At 50.8% G+C, this 19,174-nt stretch overlaps 2 protein-coding genes across 6 annotated transcripts; both read left to right on the plus strand.

Moving 5' to 3' along the window:
* Window positions 1-332: 332 nt before the first annotated feature.
* Window positions 333-5,320, plus strand: DPEP2NB (DPEP2 neighbor). The gene is made up of 2 exons (XM_059151671.1): window positions 333-3,255; window positions 4,377-5,320. Exons 1-2 carry the CDS (start codon window positions 3,189-3,191, stop codon window positions 4,679-4,681), a joined length of 372 nt encoding a protein of 123 aa, XP_059007654.1. The 5' UTR covers window positions 333-3,188; the 3' UTR covers window positions 4,682-5,320.
* Window positions 5,321-10,017: 4,697 nt separating this feature from the next.
* Window positions 10,018-18,125, plus strand: DPEP2 (dipeptidase 2). Of its 5 annotated transcripts, none has more exons than XM_059152936.1 (11): window positions 10,018-10,040; window positions 13,324-13,609; window positions 13,943-14,069; window positions 14,352-14,481; window positions 14,566-14,707; window positions 14,996-15,065; window positions 15,184-15,360; window positions 15,682-15,766; window positions 16,394-16,469; window positions 17,527-17,662; window positions 17,759-18,125. In XM_059152936.1, the coding sequence occupies exons 2-11, from the start codon at window positions 13,368-13,370 to the stop codon at window positions 18,014-18,016; spliced, it is 1,443 nt and encodes a 480-aa protein (XP_059008919.1). In that variant the 5' UTR covers window positions 10,018-10,040; window positions 13,324-13,367; the 3' UTR covers window positions 18,017-18,125. The 5 variants fall into 5 exon arrangements, with proteins under 5 accessions (XP_059008919.1, XP_059008918.1, XP_059008917.1 ...); XM_059152935.1 differs by lacking the exon at window positions 10,018-10,040 and adding an exon at window positions 12,292-12,452 and having other exon boundaries at window positions 13,254-13,609; XM_059152934.1 differs by lacking the exon at window positions 10,018-10,040 and adding an exon at window positions 12,292-12,452.
* Window positions 18,126-19,174: the final 1,049 nt, after the last annotated feature.

Consider the following 19,174-nt stretch of genomic DNA (forward strand, 5'->3'; position numbering starts at 1 on the left):
TTCCAAACAGTAAATGATGTATTTATGGGGCTCTTCTGATAATAGTTACCACTGGGGTAGAATTCATTGGATTGTGAGAAGATTCACGCTCCAAACAACACATCTGGGACCGAGGCACTTCCATTGCTGTTTTTTAATTATTTTTATTATTTTTTATTTTTATTTTTTTTAGAAGAATATCTTTTTTTCTTTTTCAGAATTATTTATTTATTTATTTGACAGACAGAGATCACAAGTAGGCAGAGAAGCAGGCAGAGAGCGGGGGAAGCAGGCTCCCCGCTGAGCAGAGAATCTGATTCGGGGCTCGATCCCAGGACCCTGGGACCATGGACCTGAGCAGAAGGCAGAGGCTTTATTTAGCCCACTGGTCCACCCAGGTACCTCTATTTTTATTATTTTTTGAAGTTTTTATTCATTTGAGAGAGCAAGCACGAGCAGAGAGGGAGAAGCAGACTCCCCACTGAGCAGGGAGCCTGAGGTGGGGCTCGATCCCAGGACCCTGAGATCATGACTGGAGCCAAAGGCAGACGCCCAACCAACTGAGCCACCAAGATGTCCCATTCCATTGCTGTTCAATTAGTAAACAGATTTTATTTCTTGCCCCCCAAAACATCCATTAAGCATCCCAGAGAAAGGGGATGTGACTAGCAGAGAGATTTTCTTCAACAGTGCCCATGGCAAGCTTGGGCATTCTTGGTGAACTCTCTCTGGGACGTACTGGCAGAAGAAGAGAAGACAGACAGACTGACACAGAAGTATTGGTGTGCATTTCCAGGCTCTACCTTCTTTCTCATCTCTTGTGGCAGGGGAAGAGAAAAGAGAAACTTTTTACAAAACTGGCAAAATAAGCATATAGCATTCTCTGCTTCATGGAACCTCTGCTAGGTTCCAGTTTCTGCATCATTCTATAAGCCTAAAGTAATGCACAGTTGAGATCAAATACTCCACAAAACAAAATACTTGCACACTGAAAATAATGAGGTTGCAGAGAAAAGAAATGGGCATGGGGCAATCTGCCAGGAGAGAATATTATACTAAATGCACAATCATAGCTCTCTTTTTCATAGGAAGAAGTTTGAGGCTCAGAGAGTTAAAAGAACTTACTCAAAATCATACAAATATGACAGAATCTAGTCTACCTGCACTAAGGGTTGAGTTTTATACCAACTTTCAACATTGCTCACTTTGACTCTCAAAAGCAACCCAGTTTGGACAATAATTTGGTAACTCTATCCATGGATCACTCTGGCAGTACTGTTAAAAATAGATTCCAGGGCCACCTGGCTGGCTCAGTCTGTAGAGCGTGTGATTCAGTCTCTGGACTATGAGTTCAAGCCCCATGAGGGATATGGAGATTATTTAAAAATAAAATCCTAAAAAAAGAGAATTACAGGGGTGCCTGGGTGGCTCAGTGGGTTAAGCGTCTGCCTTCCACTAAGGTCATTATCTCAGGGTCCTAGGATCGAGTCCTGTATCGGGCTCTGCTTGGCAGGGAGCCTATTCCCCCCTCCTCCGCCTGCCTCTTTGCCTACTTGTAATCTCTGTCCAATAAAATCTTTAAAAAATTACAGATTCCTGAACTCAACCATTTGTCTATTCTCTTCTGCCTTCCCCAGAGATGGAGTCATGTCCCGATAAGCCTTCAGTAACCTTTCCAGGTCAGAATGATGTTTTCAGACAAATAATCTCTCTGGAGCCTTGGGAGAATCTAAGTGGTCTTCTGCTGACCCACCTACCAGAAACAATCTCCTCCACGGTTCTCCCCTTCACACTTTTCCTCCTAGCTCTCCCCAAGGGCAGTCCACTCTAATCAGGCCTGACTTCCTATGTCCTCTAACACACACCACATTATATTCAGGCAACCCTGGAATAGAAAGAAGATGATGTGGTTCTCAACCAGGGTTGCCCAACCTCTCAAATAGTAGTCCTGTCATTTTCTACCTCCAGGACACATCCCCTTTGCAACTGCCCTGGGAAACAAGCATCCCATCTTTGCATATTCAAGGTCAGCAAGATGGGGGTCCCCTCCTAAGGAAGTTCATCTCTCATTGCTAGGAGGTTCTTGGCTGCACTATATCCAAGGCTGCCCCAAATATGGTTCTTTCCTGTGGGCCTGATCAGGCTAAGGGCAGAGCTGTCTATTTCCTCCACCTCTGAGTAGGACACAATCAGCTTTTGTAACATCTCTTCAGTTTGACCATGTTTTTCACCCACACTTCTGCTGAGCCCACACTTGCTCCTGTCAGTGGTAGGACTGTTATTACAGTATTTGCTTTTTGTGGGGAGAGGTGAATGTAATAATTAAATTGTCATTTTGTATTGTCTTTTTGTCATGAATTTGTTTTGAATTTTATACTAAAGTGGGCCCATCATTCCCACTTTGTGAAGCCGTTCAGGACCCTCATTTTGCCTTGGAGCACCTTTAACCTTTCTCCCAGTGTCACTTTGAAATGTGATGAGCTTGTCCTCACATTCATATCAGGTACAAATTCAGAGTCCGACTTGAAGCCCTACCATAGAGCAGAGCACTTCTCCACTACTTATGCAACCTTGCATAGTCCCCCTTAACCTCTTGGTTTATCGAGTCCTCAGTTGTAAAAATGTGAGGGTTCTATGAATTTACATTTGGAGCAGGACAAGTTCAAGAAGAGCTTGTCTTTGCTTTTATTTTCCCAGCTGGAATGTCTTCATCTCCGCTCCCTGGGTCCAAATCTAACTTATCCTTCAGACTCACTGCCAAAGAGCCTTCTACACAAATCTCTGCCTCTCCAGCTGTTGAATACTTAGGGTCAGTGCCGTACAAACTAGCTGTCTCTTAGGTTAACCTTGCCACTCAAGCCAGTCACAGAATGTGGGTTTCCCTTGCCCTTTTCGGTCCCCAGGATTATGCCAGCTCACAGGTATGCTCCACCGGGAGTGTTTACTTCACTAGGACTGGCTGGGGAGAGAAGTGTGAGGGCCCCAGCAAGGTGCTTCTCTGCCTCCACCCTGCTCTCCTCCACAAAACCCTGAGAGCCTGAAACCTGTCCCTCAAGTCACAGATTCCTTATGTGACCTCACTGGGTAGTGATGACCTCACAGGCCTTCTCACAGTTTCCGTGGCAGGGTAACTACGCAGACCGTGGTGCTCTCGGGGAAACTTTCTTACCAGTTCTCTACCGGATACCAATCTGTTTGGTTGCCTGAGAATGTCTGACCGGATCTTCTATATTCATTCTAACTTGTCCTCTGTCCCCTGGGAGGGCAGCACAGCAGGTAGGCTTAGGCCAGGCATCTGTCCAAGAGTCCCTGGTATACACACAACTCCACCTGGCTGCCACATGTTCCTTTTGGGTTTGCCCACCACACCTCAGAACTTAACTAGCTGTAAGTAAGACAAATGGCCTGGGGCCCCCTGAGGGACTTACAGTGTTCCTGCTCACTGCCGAGGAGTGAAACGTCATCCCTTGGGCAACTGTTCAGAAAGCTTCTAATGTTTACAAATGCAGCCTTTCCTTTTAGGCTACAAGCTTCTTCCATTCTGACCCTTTCTGGCTGGCCTCTTAGCAAAAGTCAAGTGAATTTTTGTCCGCAAAAATTCAGGTTGAGGAAGAACGGTTGAGGCCTCCTCGTGAATCTCCGCTTCAAAGCCAGGCAGCTTCGCCGTGCTGTTGCATAGACGTGCACAAGGGTTCCCTGAGACACACCCCAGACTGAGTGGCTGAGTACTGGGGAAAGGTGGTGTCATATTGGTGGGAAGAACAGAAGAGTCAAGGAGAGAGATGAGTGATACAAGACAAGAGAGCTGACGAAATAGTGTCCTAGGAGGTTAGGTTGACGTGAGCCTAGACTTCCTATCTAAAATCTGGTTCTGAAGCTCCTGGTCACTCGGCCTGCACATTTGGCCTTTTCCTAATCTAGGTAAAAGTATCAGAGGGCTAGAGGTCAGTGTGGTTGGAAAAGGCAACGAAATGGGACCCAAGAGGAGTTGCCAAGGTGGGTGGGGTTTTAGCCCATTTATATTACTTTTCCAATACCTCAAAGGTTTTTCCATTAAAGCCTCAGAAGTGACAGACCTTAAGAAATGCTTTTTCTGCTGTGGAAGGGAGGGATGGAAAGGATCCTGCTGACAACTGTTTTCAGGTTCTACGGTTTCCTCTGAGAACGGGGAACAGATTTCCTGGTCTGCTGCTGCTGCCCTAAGCTCCAAAGAATCACTTCTGCAGCCATATTCCTTCTCTAGGGAACTCACAGAGGTGATAGGCCAAGGCTGTGTTTTGGATACAGAGCAGATTAAAGGGCTTCAGTCAGAAACTGGGAGAGACATGAGAGGGGAGGTCCTGGCAGGTCACTGTATGTAGCAGAAAAGGCTGATGAGATCTGATTTTTCCTTCCAGCAGCTGTGGCTCCCACTTCTCCTCCTACACCTGGTCACTACCATGTCCTCTACCGAGGTTGTGGAGAAACCCAAGTGGGCTGGCATGGGGAGACATACTGCCTGGTTGGTGGCTACCGGACCTATGGGGATGCTCCTGTGGCCACCCCAGCAAAGGTGGAAGCAGAGAAACCAATTCCCAGCCGGACTCCCAAGAGACGTCGAGCTCTGACAGAGTCGGATAAAGACCTAGGTTGCTCCAGCCCCAAAATTCGGCGATTGCAGCATGGTGGCCGGAGGATGACCCCACAGAAGCTTGCTGGCTGAGCCACTCTCCAGGGAGGGAAAATGTTTAACCACCCAAGACAGCTAATGCCTCTTCCTGCAGTGAACCCCACTGCCCATCATTGGAGATTAGAACCTGAGCCATTCTGTCTGAGCTTTCGTCGGCCAGGAGCCTCCTTCCATACTAACTGGCTATAGACAAGGAGTCTTAAGAACTGAGGCTTGAAATGAGAGGTTTTCTTCCAGGGCTGAAACTGGCCTGGAAGAAAACCTTCTGTTTCTCTGCTCAATACTTCAGAGTCCCTTCTTGGGAAGAAGAAAGAAAAGTCTGTATTTTTTGAGCCAACAAGGATCCCAGAGCAGAGAGAGGGTTCAGACTGGTATCAGCAGGGGCCCATCTATCAGATGGACTCCTGTCCTGAGTCATTGCCAGCAGCCATCAACACAAACCAAGAGGAGCCGGGCTTTTTGAAACTGAAAAAAGCAATCTGTGTCTACCCAGGGAGCCCCGTGTCTGGAGTTCCAGGAAGCAGAATAAAGAGACCCAGGAAGACCCACTCCCCAGCGCAGGAAGAAAATGGAGAGAGTTGGGTGTCACCACCACTGAGGCTTATGTGCTCCTTCATTTCCAGCCCTTTCTGGCCCCAAGGGGATTTCTGACTGTTCAATAAAACGATTTTGTCTAACATATTTGACTTGAAATCCAGCTTGTCCAAGGCCAGGCCCCAAACCCCTCTCTTCCCTGGAAGTACATGCCCACATGCGGAACCTGTAGTCAGACCTTCTGCTTCCAAAAAGGACCCAAGTGCAGCTTCTAATGGGCTCTCTACACCTGTGCAGATAGGGCAGGACCCGGACGGGTTCTTTAAGAAATCAAGAGCCTGATGAGAACTTCCCTTTCCATGTGCACGTGTGCGTGCATGCGTGTGTGTGCGCGTGCGTGTGAGTGTGTGTGTGAGAAGATAAGAGGCAGGTCTGAGGAGACTTTGTCAATCCACCCATCCATCCATTTACTCCATAAATATTTATTGAGCACCTACTAGTTGCTCGGGCTGTATTAGTGAAAAAGATGACAGAAGCCCCTCTCCTCAAGGCATCCACAAACTAAAGGAAGACACAAAGGATATAGTTTCAAATGTAAGTGCAATAAAAGTAAAATGGGATAAAAGGGTAGAGTGATGAGGGGCATGCTAGGTTCCACAAGGTAGTCAGGGGAGGCTTCTTTGAGGAGGGGACAGCTCCGTGAAGATGTGAAGAACTGGAGGAGGAAATGGCAAGTGTAAAGATCCTGAGGCAGAAGTGAGGCTGGCCTGTTCTAGGACCAACTGAAAGGCCAGTGTGGCCAGAGGGAAAAGACAAGAATAAAAGATGTGGTTGGAGAAGCAGGCATGGGCCAGCCCACAGCAGGCCTCATCAGCCACGGTGAGGAATGTGGATCTTAAGTGTGATGGGAAGTCACGGGAAGAAGTTGAGCAGGGTAGTGAAATGCTCAGATACAGATGCTAAAAATATCATTCCGACAACTGTGTGCCATGGCAGTGGGGAGCTGGCTGTTACCAGCGGAATGTCTCTCTCAGCAGTTAAGGGGACTGTTGGTCCTAGGGAGTGGGGGTGGGGGAAGATCAGCAGAGAAGGAATAAGACAGGGTGTGTACAGGCCTGTGTGCCAGGTCTACCTGCCTTAGCATCCCAGATCCAAAGTGGGCACTGTCAGCAGCTTGTAGCCCTCAGGCCCAGGTGAAGCCCCTCACCTTGTGAACAGCACACTCACCCTCGAGGGCCATACCAGCAAGAGTGTTGTTCCTCTTCCAGACCTTCAAGGCTGGGAAAGGTCCTGATAAGAAGTTTCCCTAACCTACATTAGAGGAAAGAGGCACAAGCCCTGGGGAGTTCCCACTATAAATCTCATTAACCCCCAAAAGACAGCGAATGCCTCTTCCTGCAGACACTCCCACTACCCACTGCTGGAGATTAGACCCTCAGGCTGCTTTCTGATACTTGGTGTGACCTAGGAAGATCTGCGATCCTGGAGGAGTCTGGTAGGTTGGCAATTCCCAAACACGAGGCAACAGACTTAACCTGGGCTCTCAGGAAAACTAGAGATCCCCAGTACATATACCAGTCCTACTGAATACATTTTTAGGGTGGGATGTGGAAACCTGTGGTTTTAAATTTTTCCCATAACTCTGATTTTATAGGAAATACAAGTGACAGAGGGACCTGTGAAATGACAACTTGGATGCAGTCAGCAAATTCCAAGACACAGGGGGGCTCTGAGGCAGGGTGTGCCATGTACAGCCTGTTGTTGCCAATCTGATAGGCCTCAGAGATAAGCAGGCTAGGTCGAGCAAAGGGACCGCAAGTCTGAACTTGAGGATAACTGAAAAAAATCATATATGCCACATCATAAATGTTTGGTCAGAGCTAGTTCCCAGCACCTGGTGTTCACACAGCCCATTCTCCCAGATGCCTCTGTTAGAAGATGTGGTAGATAACTGGAAACTTGTCCAGCCCCTTCATGGCATTCCCCAGCACAGGGCCAGCTCCAGCACATGATCAGTAGGGAATATCTAGACAAAGAGATGATGGGAAGGACTTGAACCCTCTCCTGGTGAGAGAGGCAACAGCTGGAAGTTAAGTCCATGGAACCTCAGTTGGACTTGGCCATGAGAACACGTGTAGCTGCTAGCCCCCCTACCTTTCCTCCCCTTCAGCCATGTTCAAGGCGGGTTCCATCCTCGGGCCAGGAGCCCACTCTCTCTGCCACTACTGGCTTCCCCAGATGGCTGTCTTATGTCCCATGAAGCCGCACTGAAGACAAGGCCAGTCCAGTCCAACTTTGGTGAGCCTGGCAGTAGGGAACAGGAGATGAGTGGCACGTGCAGAAGCAGACCGGACAGACCTTACCAAATGGCTGGTAGTCATTCTCCAAAGTTCTCCCCCTCAGGGCCTGGAGTACCCACAGAGAGGATGCCCAAAGAGATTAAAAAACAAAACAAAACAAAAAAACTCCCGAGTAGCTCTGGCCTGGGGTCCCAGAGAGCCCTGGACATCAGGAAGCTAAGTACATTCCTCCACCACAAACTCAGTTCCACTGTCCTCACAAGTTGCCCCCCAAAATATGAATTCCCCTACCCAGTGTTCTGGATGTGGATTCAAGGAGGTCTCCAGACAGAGGGGCACAGAGGTCAAGAAAGGGCATCCGTTTGTTGGGGTAACTGCCTTGGACCCAGAGTGGTCCGAGATGGAGAACTGAATCAGAGGGCTCAAAACCGAAAAAAATCTAAGAGTAAGGGAATTCTGGTTCCGGATCCCAGCTCCATCAGCCGGCTTCATTGAGCTGAACCTCAATTTTCTCACCTAGAAAATGAGACTGGTTAAAAACCTACCTTGTGCAGGCGCCTGGGTGGCTCAGTAGTTAAGCATCTGCCTTCGGCTCAGGTCATGACCCCAGGTCCTGGGATCGAGCCCTGCACTGGGCTCTCTGCTCAGCAGGAAGCCTCCTTTGCCCTCTCCCACTCCCCCTGCTTGTGTTCCCTCTCTCGCGGTCTCTCTGTCAAATAAATAAAAATCTTTGAAAACAAACAACAACCAAAAAAACCTACCTTGTGGGCTGTTGTTAAAATGGATTGGACTAGGGGCACCTGGGTGGCTCAGTGGGTTGAGCCTCTGCCATCGGCTCAGGTGATGATCTCAGGGTCCTTGATCTGAGCCCCAAATCGGGCTCTCTGCTCAGCCAGGAGCCTGCTTCCCCCTCTCTCCCTCTGCCTGCCTCTCTGCCTACCTGTGATCTCTGTCTGTCAAAATAAATAAATAAAATCTTCAAAAAAAAAGATGGAATGGACTACAGCACATGGGCCTGGTAGCACAGCCTGGAACACACAGTAGCTTTGGCTGCTCTGACAACATTGTCACTGTTGTCACGTGCCCTTGCTCTATGAAAGAAGGAAAGGCAGGTGTTGACTGAGTTCCGAGTCGACTCGCTCTTCAAGGAATGTTGGTTCAGCCTTTGCTGTGCTCCGTGTGGGGTCCGAATAGGGTGGTCATGGCCTCACTGAGTTCACTGGCCAGCTTCAGCAGGGCCAGCCCCTGCAGACGGCGGTGAAAAGGATACGGACTCAGGCAAGGAGGAGGAGGAGGGGGGAAGGTTCCAGCAAGCGTGAACCCAAGCAATAGGAGAGGCTCATCCACGTTTCCATTTTTAAAGAAATTACATTACCAAAGAGGGTTTGGATCTGTCCGAGTTCTCCATGATATGTTCCCCTCTCTAGGCGACCAAATGACACAGTTCAGAAGGTGTCATTGAATCCCAGGTACTTCCCTGTAGGACCTTTCTTAGTGGAACTCCTGTAGGCCCCGCCTCTCCAGCCTCCCCCAGCTGATGGCACTACCTCCAGAACATGGGACTGCAGGCAAACCAACCTCAGGGCCAGAGTCCCAAGCCCTGTGAGCTTTACACTTAAATGATGGAAATATCTGGTCCTGGGAAGCAGCCCCGTCAGACACTTCAAGCCTGCAGAACACTACTGTGATTTGCTCTGGGGACCCTGCGTACTGGATCCTCCATACTGCCTGAGATCAGGCAGAGTCTGGCTACAGGAGACCCAAGATGGACAGGAAGGCTGGCAAGGATGTGGAAGACAAAGGTGGGGATTAGAAAGGAGGCCGGATGGAACAGGAGACAGAGACGCACTGGTGCTTACTGCACTTCTCCCAGCAAGGTGGACAGTGGCTGCCTTTTGAAAAAGGAAAATAAGCTACCTGTTGGCCACTTCCAGAAGGGTAGCCTCAGCTTTGTGATTGGAGGATGCGTGTCCCTGGCAGCCAGGCTGTCTTCTGGCCACAGAGACTGTTGCATCTTGGGAAATTGGCTCTGTCCATCCTCGTGGCAGCTGAACCAGAGTGACAGCCAGAAAGGAGGGGCAGCAAGGAGCCCTGAACGAGGATGAACATCACCTGGGCAGTGCTGGAGACTGAGGAAGCCCCTGGCTCTGCCCCCCACTCCCGCACTCTGAGTGTGTGAGGGGGCCTGTCACTCTGACAGTTTTCTTCCCTGCATATTGTGATACACTAGAGAGCAGTGGCCTTGGGTCAGCTCTGCCACAAAAGTAAGCTTGGTCCCAGGAGAAGCCTGTTTCTATCACTGTGTCCTTGGCAGGCCTTGATTTATGTCAACACTACACTGGTGAGGAATTTGAAGAGAAGGCGCTTACGCACCCCTCCCTGGTGTCAAGATTTCCTGCACTGGCCCTGCCTCAGCAGCCCCACCAGTGGGAGGCTAAGGGAACAACACGTAACAAAGCTCTGGCTATAGGCAGCAAAGCAAGAGGGCAAGAGGGTTTATGCCATTTGCTGAGACTGGAGAGACAAGCCAAAGAAAGGAATCTGGTAGACAGACCTATGTGAGTATGGTAATGGCTTTCTTCCTAAAAGCAGAAATCCTCTCCAGATTTCTTTTTTTTTTTTTTTAAGGATTTTATTTATTTATTTGACAGACAGAGATCACAAGTAGGCAGAAAGTGTGGCAGAGAGAGAGGAAGGGAAGCAGGCTCCCTGCTGAGCAGAGAGCCCAGAGATTTCTTTTGGTTAGTAAAGACAGGTGCTAACGTAGGTCTTTCATAAAAGCAAGGTGGCATGACGCAAACTTTCTGAAAGCTGGGGTACTCATGGTTTTACTCCATTCTGACTTACAAAAGTTCTGACTTCAACTAGTGGAAAACCTGTATCCTAAGAGCAATGGGAAGGGGCGCCTGGGTGGCTCAGTGGGTTAAGCCTCTGCCTTCAGCTCAGGTCGTGATCTCAGGGTCCTGGTATTGAGCTCCCCATCGCGCTCTCTACTCAGCAGGGAGCGTGCTTCCTTCTCTCTTTCTGCCTACTTGTGATCTCCCTCTGTCAAATAAATAAATAAAATCTTTAAGAAAAAAAAAAGAGCAATGCAAAGCCACGAAAGAACTTTAGGTAAGAAGATGACAGATTTTTCTCAAAGAGAGATAGGTCTGGCTGCTCAGTTGGGGAATGGACTAAAAGTGGGGAGACCAGGAGGAGGTGAGAGATGAAAGTGACTGGAGCTGGGGAAGAGGTAGTGGGAATGGAGAAAGTACCCCTGGGAGATGTTTGGAGGTTGAACCAGAATGATTTGGAGATGCTGTTAAAGGGGAGAAGTGGGCAGAGGGTAGGAGGCGTCACCGATGACATTCAGGTCAGCTCTGGAGGCAGGCCCTGGGCTTCCCTCCTTGTTTCCTCTCGTGTATACTGCCAGAACCTGGATAACTTCTCATAGTCCCTCCCCCAAAATTGTCCAGGTCTGTCCACAGATGCTGGAGTCTTCTAAAAGGCAAGCGAGCAAGCGAGCGAGCGCGAGAGAGAGAGAGAGAGAGAGAGAGAGGAAGAAAGGGAGGGCGGGACAGAGAGAGGGAGGGAGGGAGGCAGGGGAGGGAGAAAGGAAGGGGACAAGTCTTCATTAGTATGTGTTTATGTCCCGCTGCACAGGACAGGGTAAAGAGATGGCCTCGGGCGAGGTAAAAAGAACAGGCCACCCGGCTAAAACCCCCTTGCTCCTTGAGTATGAGCATTCACATGTCCCTAACCATATAAGGGTCTGGGTATGTCTGTGTTTCTGTGATTGACTTTGCATGCTAGTCACCGCAAGGCCATGACTAGCGGTGTTAATTAGCTTAAGGACCGAAGTGGAACATTACTGAAAATTATTCCCCCTGGCTGGTGGTCTACAGAGATGGTGCCCACTTTCTCAGGTTCAGCACTGCCTGTCTCTGCTGGGCAACAGTTTCCTTCAAGTCTTGGGGTGTAAGGCATATGATCCCTGGAGAAAAGCTACCCTCAAAAATTAAATTCTCCCTTCTTATTTCTCTGTCAGCAGCTGCTATGCTGCTATTTATTCTGGATTTCCTCCCTACCTCTCCCCATTGTTTATACTCCCACTTCCTGGGGGCCAATTAAGAGCAGAACAGACAAATTGTTTATTCCTCAAACTAACATTTTTGTCTTGGAGACCAGCTGGTCCAAGAGTTTCTCCTCCCTTTCCACACTCACTGGCTTCATGAGTGAGCGTGGGATGGCTGGCCAGCCATAGAGGGAGAAAGGAGGGAGCCAGGTCTGAGCTTGAGCTCGCCAGCTACCCAGGGCAAGGACATACCCCAGGGGACACTCTGCCGTGGGGCTTCCCAGAGAACCCTCCAGCTGCAGCAGTCAGCAGACCCAAACCCAGCACAGTGCCACCGGTTTGCCCTTCACCCCTGCCTGACTACACCAGGCACCATCATCTGCACAATCACTCAGATAGACCCAAGCTGGCAGAGTTTTCCTCACTTCCTTTCTAGGGTTGTTTCTAAGGTCTCCAAATTTAGGTCACTACCCCCGCACAGGTCACTACTGCCACCTGGAAAAGGTTCCAAAGGTGAAACAGCTCCAGAAGGTGCCAAGGTTCACGGTGGAACCTTGAGAGACTGGGGAAGAAGGAGTTTCGGCAGAGACCTTGAGGCCTCTCCGTGGTGGAGCTTCTGGGAGAGGATGAATTCCACTGTTTATATGTGGGATGGGTGTGTGTGTGTGTGTGTGTGTGTGTGTGTGTGTGTAGGGGGGTGGTTCCTGGAGAAGGCAACTAGGGTGAAGGCCTGAGGCTGGGAATGAGGGTGGGGCCTACAGAGGAAGAACGCAACTCAGCCTAGAGTTTTCTGGAAGAGCTAGAGCCACAGGAGCAAAAAGATAAGACGAATGTAGCCTCAGAACCCAGATGCCAGGCCTTTCCTTAGGAGCCATATATCTGACTTCAGTGAAGACCAGGCTTCCACACTGAGGTAGGTGGGACCCTGACCAACAGCCCAGCCTGAAGCTCTGGGAGGAATGTTGCTGGGATGGGGGGGAGGGGTGCTCTGCTGCCCTACAAATGACTTTATTTCCTCCCACTCAAAGAGCTTGCTGAGTTCCTACTCTGTTCAGTAGGCCACCCCGACACCACCACCACCCCACCCCCCACCCCCGCCAAGGTTGCTCAGTTCACATCCCAGAAATCTCTTCATTCAGAGGTGTAGCATCTCCTGAGGAGGGAGCTCTTGCCTGAGACTGACTGGGGAAAACAGGGGGAGGGGCGCCCCTGAGAGTTCCCAGTTCAGGCTTGAGTCCCCCAGGGGATGGACAAGTAGGCAAGGAAGTAATGTAGGGGAGAGAGAGGTCAGGGGCAGAGGGCCTCTTCCTGAATGCAAAGTCCTCAAGGTTAACCCCTCATTTCCAGAAACTGTCTCCTCCCAACCCCACCCTCACTGTGGCTCAGCAGCAGGAATCCGAGAAAGCTCAGAGTACTGTGGCCACAGACATTTGCATGTAGCCCTCAGGGTGGCTGGTGCAGGCAGATTGGGGACCAGATGTGGTTGAGAGAGGCTGCTCTCTGGGAGGAGCACCCCAAGCCTTCTCTCCTGGAGAGCAAGGTTAGAGACAGTAGCAGAGCAACCTGGGTTAGTCCCTCGGAGCACTGGAGACGAGGAGAGAAGGAAGAGAGGAGAGGAGTCGCGCAGAGGGTGGTGTCGGGTTGGCTGGGGGCGGGCGGAGCGCACGCTCTGCGCGCCCGGGTCCGAGATCCGAGTCTTTTCTCCCCTTGCCAGACCGCGCTGCGGTGGTCCGAGTCGACGTTACGGACTCTATCGCCACTCTCTGTCCTTCGCCACCCCTCAGGCTCTCGACACTGGCCCCCGCCTCTCTGTGCCGCCCTGAGCAGCATGCAGCCCCTGGGCCTCGAGGGTACCCCCGCGATCCGCCGGCGACCTCCGCTATGTCTCCTGCTCCTAGTGCTGCTGCTGCCGCCGCGGCCTATAACCAGTGCCCAGAACACACCGGGAACCTCCAGCTCCCCGACCCCGCCAGCCACTCCCAGCTCCTCCGCCACGCTGGGGGCTTCCAGCGCCCCAAGTCTGCGGGAGCGCGCGCGAGCCCTGATGCGGGACTTCCCTCTCGTGGATGGGTGCGTAGGTGCGGGCGTGAGGGCGGGTGGAAACTGAGCCCACCCCAAAGCGGGGAAGGAATTCTCAGCATGCAGGGCTAGTGAGGAAACTCCCTCACACCACCCCTGGACGCCCTCTCCCATCATCCTTGGGTGCCTTTCCCTTCCTCTTTCATTCGGTCCCTGGTGGGAACCCCCAGCGTAGTCCTCAAGGGGTTCTAGTATAGTCTGGTGACAGTGTGGTCTGGAGGGGTCATTCCCTGCACCAACCTTGGCCCAGGTCTTGCTTGATCCCAAAGCCCAAGGAACCCACCCATTTCACCCTAACCGGACCTTGCCTTGCCCTCCCTCTAGCCACAACGACATGCCCCTTGTTCTGAGGCAGTTTTACGGCAACAGACTACAGGATGTCAATCTGCGCAATTTCAGCCATGGCCACACCAGCCTGGACAGGCTTAGAGATGGTCTCGTGGGCGCCCAGGTACCACAGGGACGGACGGAAGGGCTGAGAGGGAGTGTGAGGACCCCAGAGACCACAGGTTAGTCACATGGGAACTCAGTTATAGTAGGGCCTCCCAAAATACCACAACATGGATGCTGGGGCCTGCAGGGGTCACAGTGAATTCGTTTGGTGAGCATCCACAGACCACAGAGCAAGCAATGCATTATAAGTGACCACTTCTGCTCTGTGGGCTGTGAAGGCAAGAAGCCCAGGGAGCTTGAAAGCAACCCCTGCCCAAACCAACCCATGGCCTTCCCCCAGTTCTGGTCAGCCTACGTCCCCTGCCAGACACAGGAACGGGATGCCTTGCGCCTCACCCTGGAGCAGATCGACCTCATCCACCGCATGTGTGCCTCTTATTCTGAGTTGGAGCTTGTGACCTCAGTTCAAGGTAGGCAGATGGGTGGAGAGTGTTAGGTATTTGTCCGAATACCCCAGCCTCTGAAAGTGATCCCTCTGACCTACCTGTCCCCAGCTCTGAACAACACCCGGAAGTTGGCTTGCCTCATTGGTGTGGAGGGTGGCCACTCACTGGACAGTAGCCTTTCCGTCTTGCGTTCCTTCTATGTGCTGGGTGTGCGCTACCTGACATTCACTCACACCTGCAACACACCATGGTGAGCACAGTGTAAATGGTATGCGTCCACTGATGCAGGCATCTGCCTGAGATCACACTGGGGCTCAGACCAAGCTTTACCCCTGGGATCTGGCACTGACCCTGGAGTGGGAGGGGAGCAGGGGTTCCCAGAGCAAGACTGGCTTCCCAGTAGGGACTGCCTTGTGCCAGGCACAGCCCAGCTTGGGTCCCTGCTCTTGCTGCAGGGGGATGCAGGTCTAGAGGATTCAGTGGGCTCTTGTGGCCAAGTCAGGGCCACCATTCAGACTGCCTCCTGGTCATCCTGCAGGGCAGAGAGCTCAGCTAAGGGCATCCATTCCTTCTACAACAACGTCACTGGGCTGACCAGGTTTGGTGAGGTGAGGATCCTAGCTCCATACCCTGCCCCCTGTGAATGTGCATGCCCCACCAGTTCCCTACAGAAAAATTCATGGGCAAGTGCACCCCTGATGCCCTTTCCCCAACCTGTCACTGCAGAAAGTGGTGCTGGAAATGAACCGCTTGGGTATGATGGTCGATTTGTCCCATGTCTCAGACACTGTGGCTCGGAGAGCCTTGGAAGTGTCACGAGCACCTGTGATCTTCTCCCACTCGGCTGCCCGAAGTGTATGCAAGAATGCCAGGAACATTCCTGATGATATCCTACAGCTTCTGGTGAGAGACTGCCCGGGCCCTCAAACCAAGAGCCCTTGAACCTGAGCCCCTGTTCCCTCAACTTTCCCAAACCCTAGGCTGCCTCACAAACCCACAGTCCATAGCCCCTGAATTCTTGAACTCAGGTGTGGGGGTTCTAAGCGGTAAATACTGCAAGACATTTCCATCCCAGCCAGAGTGGAGTCTCCTCCATTTACACAAACCTTGAGGTGAAGTCTCCTTTGACATCAAACCCAGAGCTGAACACCTTCTTCATGGGAGCCTAGAGGCAGGTGGGTATTTCGGGGGCAAAGCTGAGTGTCCATTTGTCCACCCCTGCAGAAGAAGAATGGTGGCATCGTGATGGTGACTTTGTCAGTGGGGGTGCTGCAATGCAACCCATTAGCCAACGTGTCCACTGTGGCAGGTAAGCCCTGCCTGGACTCTCTGAAGGGCTCTGATTTGCACCTGAAGCCTTGCAGCGGGGAGGCTCAGTACAGCCCCAGTGGTCTCACTCATTCTTGGCTGCAGGCATAGCTCCTAAAAACTCAATGATGAATGGTATAAAACACCTTGGTGCCATTTGGAACTGAAGACACAGAGTTGGTAACTATGATACTCATGGGCATAAGGGAGGCATTCACACATAGAGCCCAGGTGCCAACCATCTGTGCCTCTGCAGGGGCTCCCAGAGCTTCCTGCCCCTGTCTCTGACCAAGGGACTGGGCAGCCCCGTAAGTCTCTGTGGTCTTTGTCAGTTGTATTCTTTGTCCCCCGTCATTCTCCACACCCATGGAAAGGAGCCACCATGGTTCTCAAGGAGACTGGAGGCAGGGTGATTCTGGATCAGAAGAAGCCCAAATGGGGTCTACTCCAAATCTAAATTCCAGTCTAGAGTCAACTGGCATCAGCCTCGAGTTGGCACACTGGGTGCCAGGCCATGAAGGGACTGGCCTGTGCGGCCTATAGGCTACAAGAAGGGGAATTGGTAGAGTGTGGTCCCCATCCCACCCCTGCCCTGGAAGCCCCACGCTGCTGACTCTCCATCCCCCAGATCACTTTGACTACATCAGGGCAATCATTGGATCCAAGTTCATTGGGATTGGCGGAGATTATGATGGGGTCAGAGGGTAAGTGCTTCCCTATGGCTTGTCTAAGACTCGCTGTGCTACAGTAGGGCCTTGATAGTCACTGTGCCCACCACACTGTGGTCCTCACAGCTTTAGGCCCACCTTGTCTTTCCCCACACCCAGAGTCTATTTCCTGGGCCTTACTGCTTGTTTGCAACACTTGGCCCCACTCTAGGTCATCATCTGCCCACCCTTAGTGCCAGCAGAGCCATTTTTAAATTTTATTTAAGTAATCTTTACAACGCAATGTGGGGCTTCAACCCATGACCCCAAGATCAAGAGTCACATGCTCTTCCGACTAAGCCATCCAGGGTGCCATGACCCACTGCTTCTGAGCAGACTCTTAGCAAGTTCTGGTGTGAACTGAGCATTTCCTCTGCCTGCAGCTGGGTCTGTGCCTGCAGGAGGTCAACCCAGTTCTTTTTTTTTTTTTTTTTTTTTAAAGATTTTATTTATTTATTTGACAGACGGAGATCACAAGTAGGCAGAGAGGCAGGCAGAGAGAGAGGGGGGAAGCAGGCTCCCTTCTGAGCAGAGAGCCCGATGAGGGGCTCAATTCCAGGACCCTGAGATCATGACCTGAGCTGAGGGCAGAGGCTTTAACCCACTGAGCCACCCAGGTGCCCCTCAACCCAGTTCTTAAAAAGCTTCTCTTCTTTTTATAAACGGAGGGAAATTTTGTATTCAGTGAAAGACAAAGATCATTGTGTTTTTTTGTTTTTCTTTTAAATGGGGCTTGAACTCATGACTCTGAGATCAAGATCTGAGCTGAGATCAAGAGTGGGATGCTTAACTGAGTGAGCCACCCAGATGCTCCAACATAGATCTTAATAGTACAATTCAATGAGTTTTTATGACGACTCAAAGTGGTTAGGAGCTTTCTTCTGCAGTATAACGAGCAGAGCAGGTCTGAATCACTTACCCTCTTCAGGTCTCCCTTTCCCATATCTGACCAAAGCTAGGGGTCAGTAGACCTGGACACAGAGGGCTGTGGTTCTGAGTCATGAACAGGGAACAGGGCCGAGGTTCCACAGCTGGCTGGCTCGCGGCCACTCAGGTTCCCTCAGGGGCTGGAGGACGTGTCCATGTACCCGGTTCTGATAGAGGAGTTGCTGAGTCGCGGCTGGAGTGAGGAAGAGCTCCAGGGTGTCCTTCGCGGAAATCTGCTGCGGGTCTTCAGACAGGTGGAGCAGGTATGCTGCTGGGCTGGGCAAAAGAGTAGCACAGGGGTGTGAGCAAGTGTGTTGGAGCTGCTATGGGAGCTGCTGACCATGGACTCCTACCTCCAGGTACGGGAGGCAAGCAAGGGGCAAAGCCCGCTGGAGGATGAGATCCCGGATGAGCAGCTGGGCAGCTCTTGCCGCTCTGTTCTCTCACGTCTGCACCAGACACGGTACCTGGCTCCAGACCAGAAACTAACTGAGCCTTCAGAGCATTGGACACCTAAGTGGTCACCTAGACAATCATTGTCAAGATCTCCCCCCAGAATGGCTCCAGGCCTCACAGTTACTGCTGCCTGTTTAGTCCTCATTCTGTGGTTCTGGTGACCCAGTTAATCCTACCAGATGTTACTACGGCAGCTACAGACACTGCACAATGTTCCCGCCATCATGCAGGCACAAACATTTCCTGAAAATAAATGTTTTACACATGGAACCAGGCATGAGTATCCTTCTCTGGGCGGGGAGGGTTGGATGGTGGCACAGGATCCCAGTTCTGGTGGTTGGTGGGGATCCTGCAGTCAACTACCAGTTACTCAGGTAAGACCTGAGTCTCACTAGCATGACCCAAGAAGACCCCAGTGGTTGGGCTCAGCACTGGAAGAAGACAGTGGATGACACATGCTCCAGCTTTGGGAGAATGGATCTTCCTCTGGGTTGCCTCTCAATAGCTCACTCAGTCCACATCCTGACCCACAGCCTGGGGATCTTTTCTTTTCTTTTTTTTTTCTTTTTTGTTTAAGTTTTTTTTTTTAAATTTATTTGAAAGAGATAGAAAGCACACAAGCAGGAGGAGTGGCAGGCAGAGAGAGGGAGAAGGAGAAGCAGACTTCCCAGTGAGCAGGGAGTCCGATGTCGGGCTCGATCCCAGGACCCTGGGATTGTGACCTGAACTAAAGGCAGACGCTTAACGACTGAGCTACCCAGGTGCCCCACAACCTGGGGATCTTGAAGGGAACTCCGGTTCGGATTCCCAAGAAGGGAATCTGCCTGGATCACAAATAATCTTTGTTCCTATTTGGACAGAGCCCAAAACACCAGGCTACATGATGGGCCACGGACCTTCCCTGGATGTGGACCCACCCCCTCCCATGTCCCTCAGGGACTTCCTCTCTGAGAAGCACAAGCTACTTAGAAAACCACACTATCTTATTCCCAGGCCATTAATGATAATAGCAACTGCATTAATAATAGTCAAAATTAATAGTTAATGCTAATAATGACAGCTAATAATAATAAATATGATAATAATGACTAATAAAAATAATAGTTAATACTAATAGTCTATGCATACCCCATGAATGAGTAATTTCACCCCAGGTATATATCCAACAGGAATGCATATATAGGTTTTCCAAAAGGCATATTAAATAATATTTAAAGCAGCACTTTTCATAATAACCCCAAATGGTATAGTTCAAAGCCTGGGTGGCTCAGTTAGTTGAACATCAAACTCTCAGTTTTGCTTACTGGAATTTTATGCAA

Source organism: Mustela lutreola, chromosome 16, assembly GCF_030435805.1.
Source record: "Mustela lutreola isolate mMusLut2 chromosome 16, mMusLut2.pri, whole genome shotgun sequence".
Classification (NCBI taxonomy): domain Eukaryota; kingdom Metazoa; phylum Chordata; class Mammalia; order Carnivora; family Mustelidae; genus Mustela; species Mustela lutreola.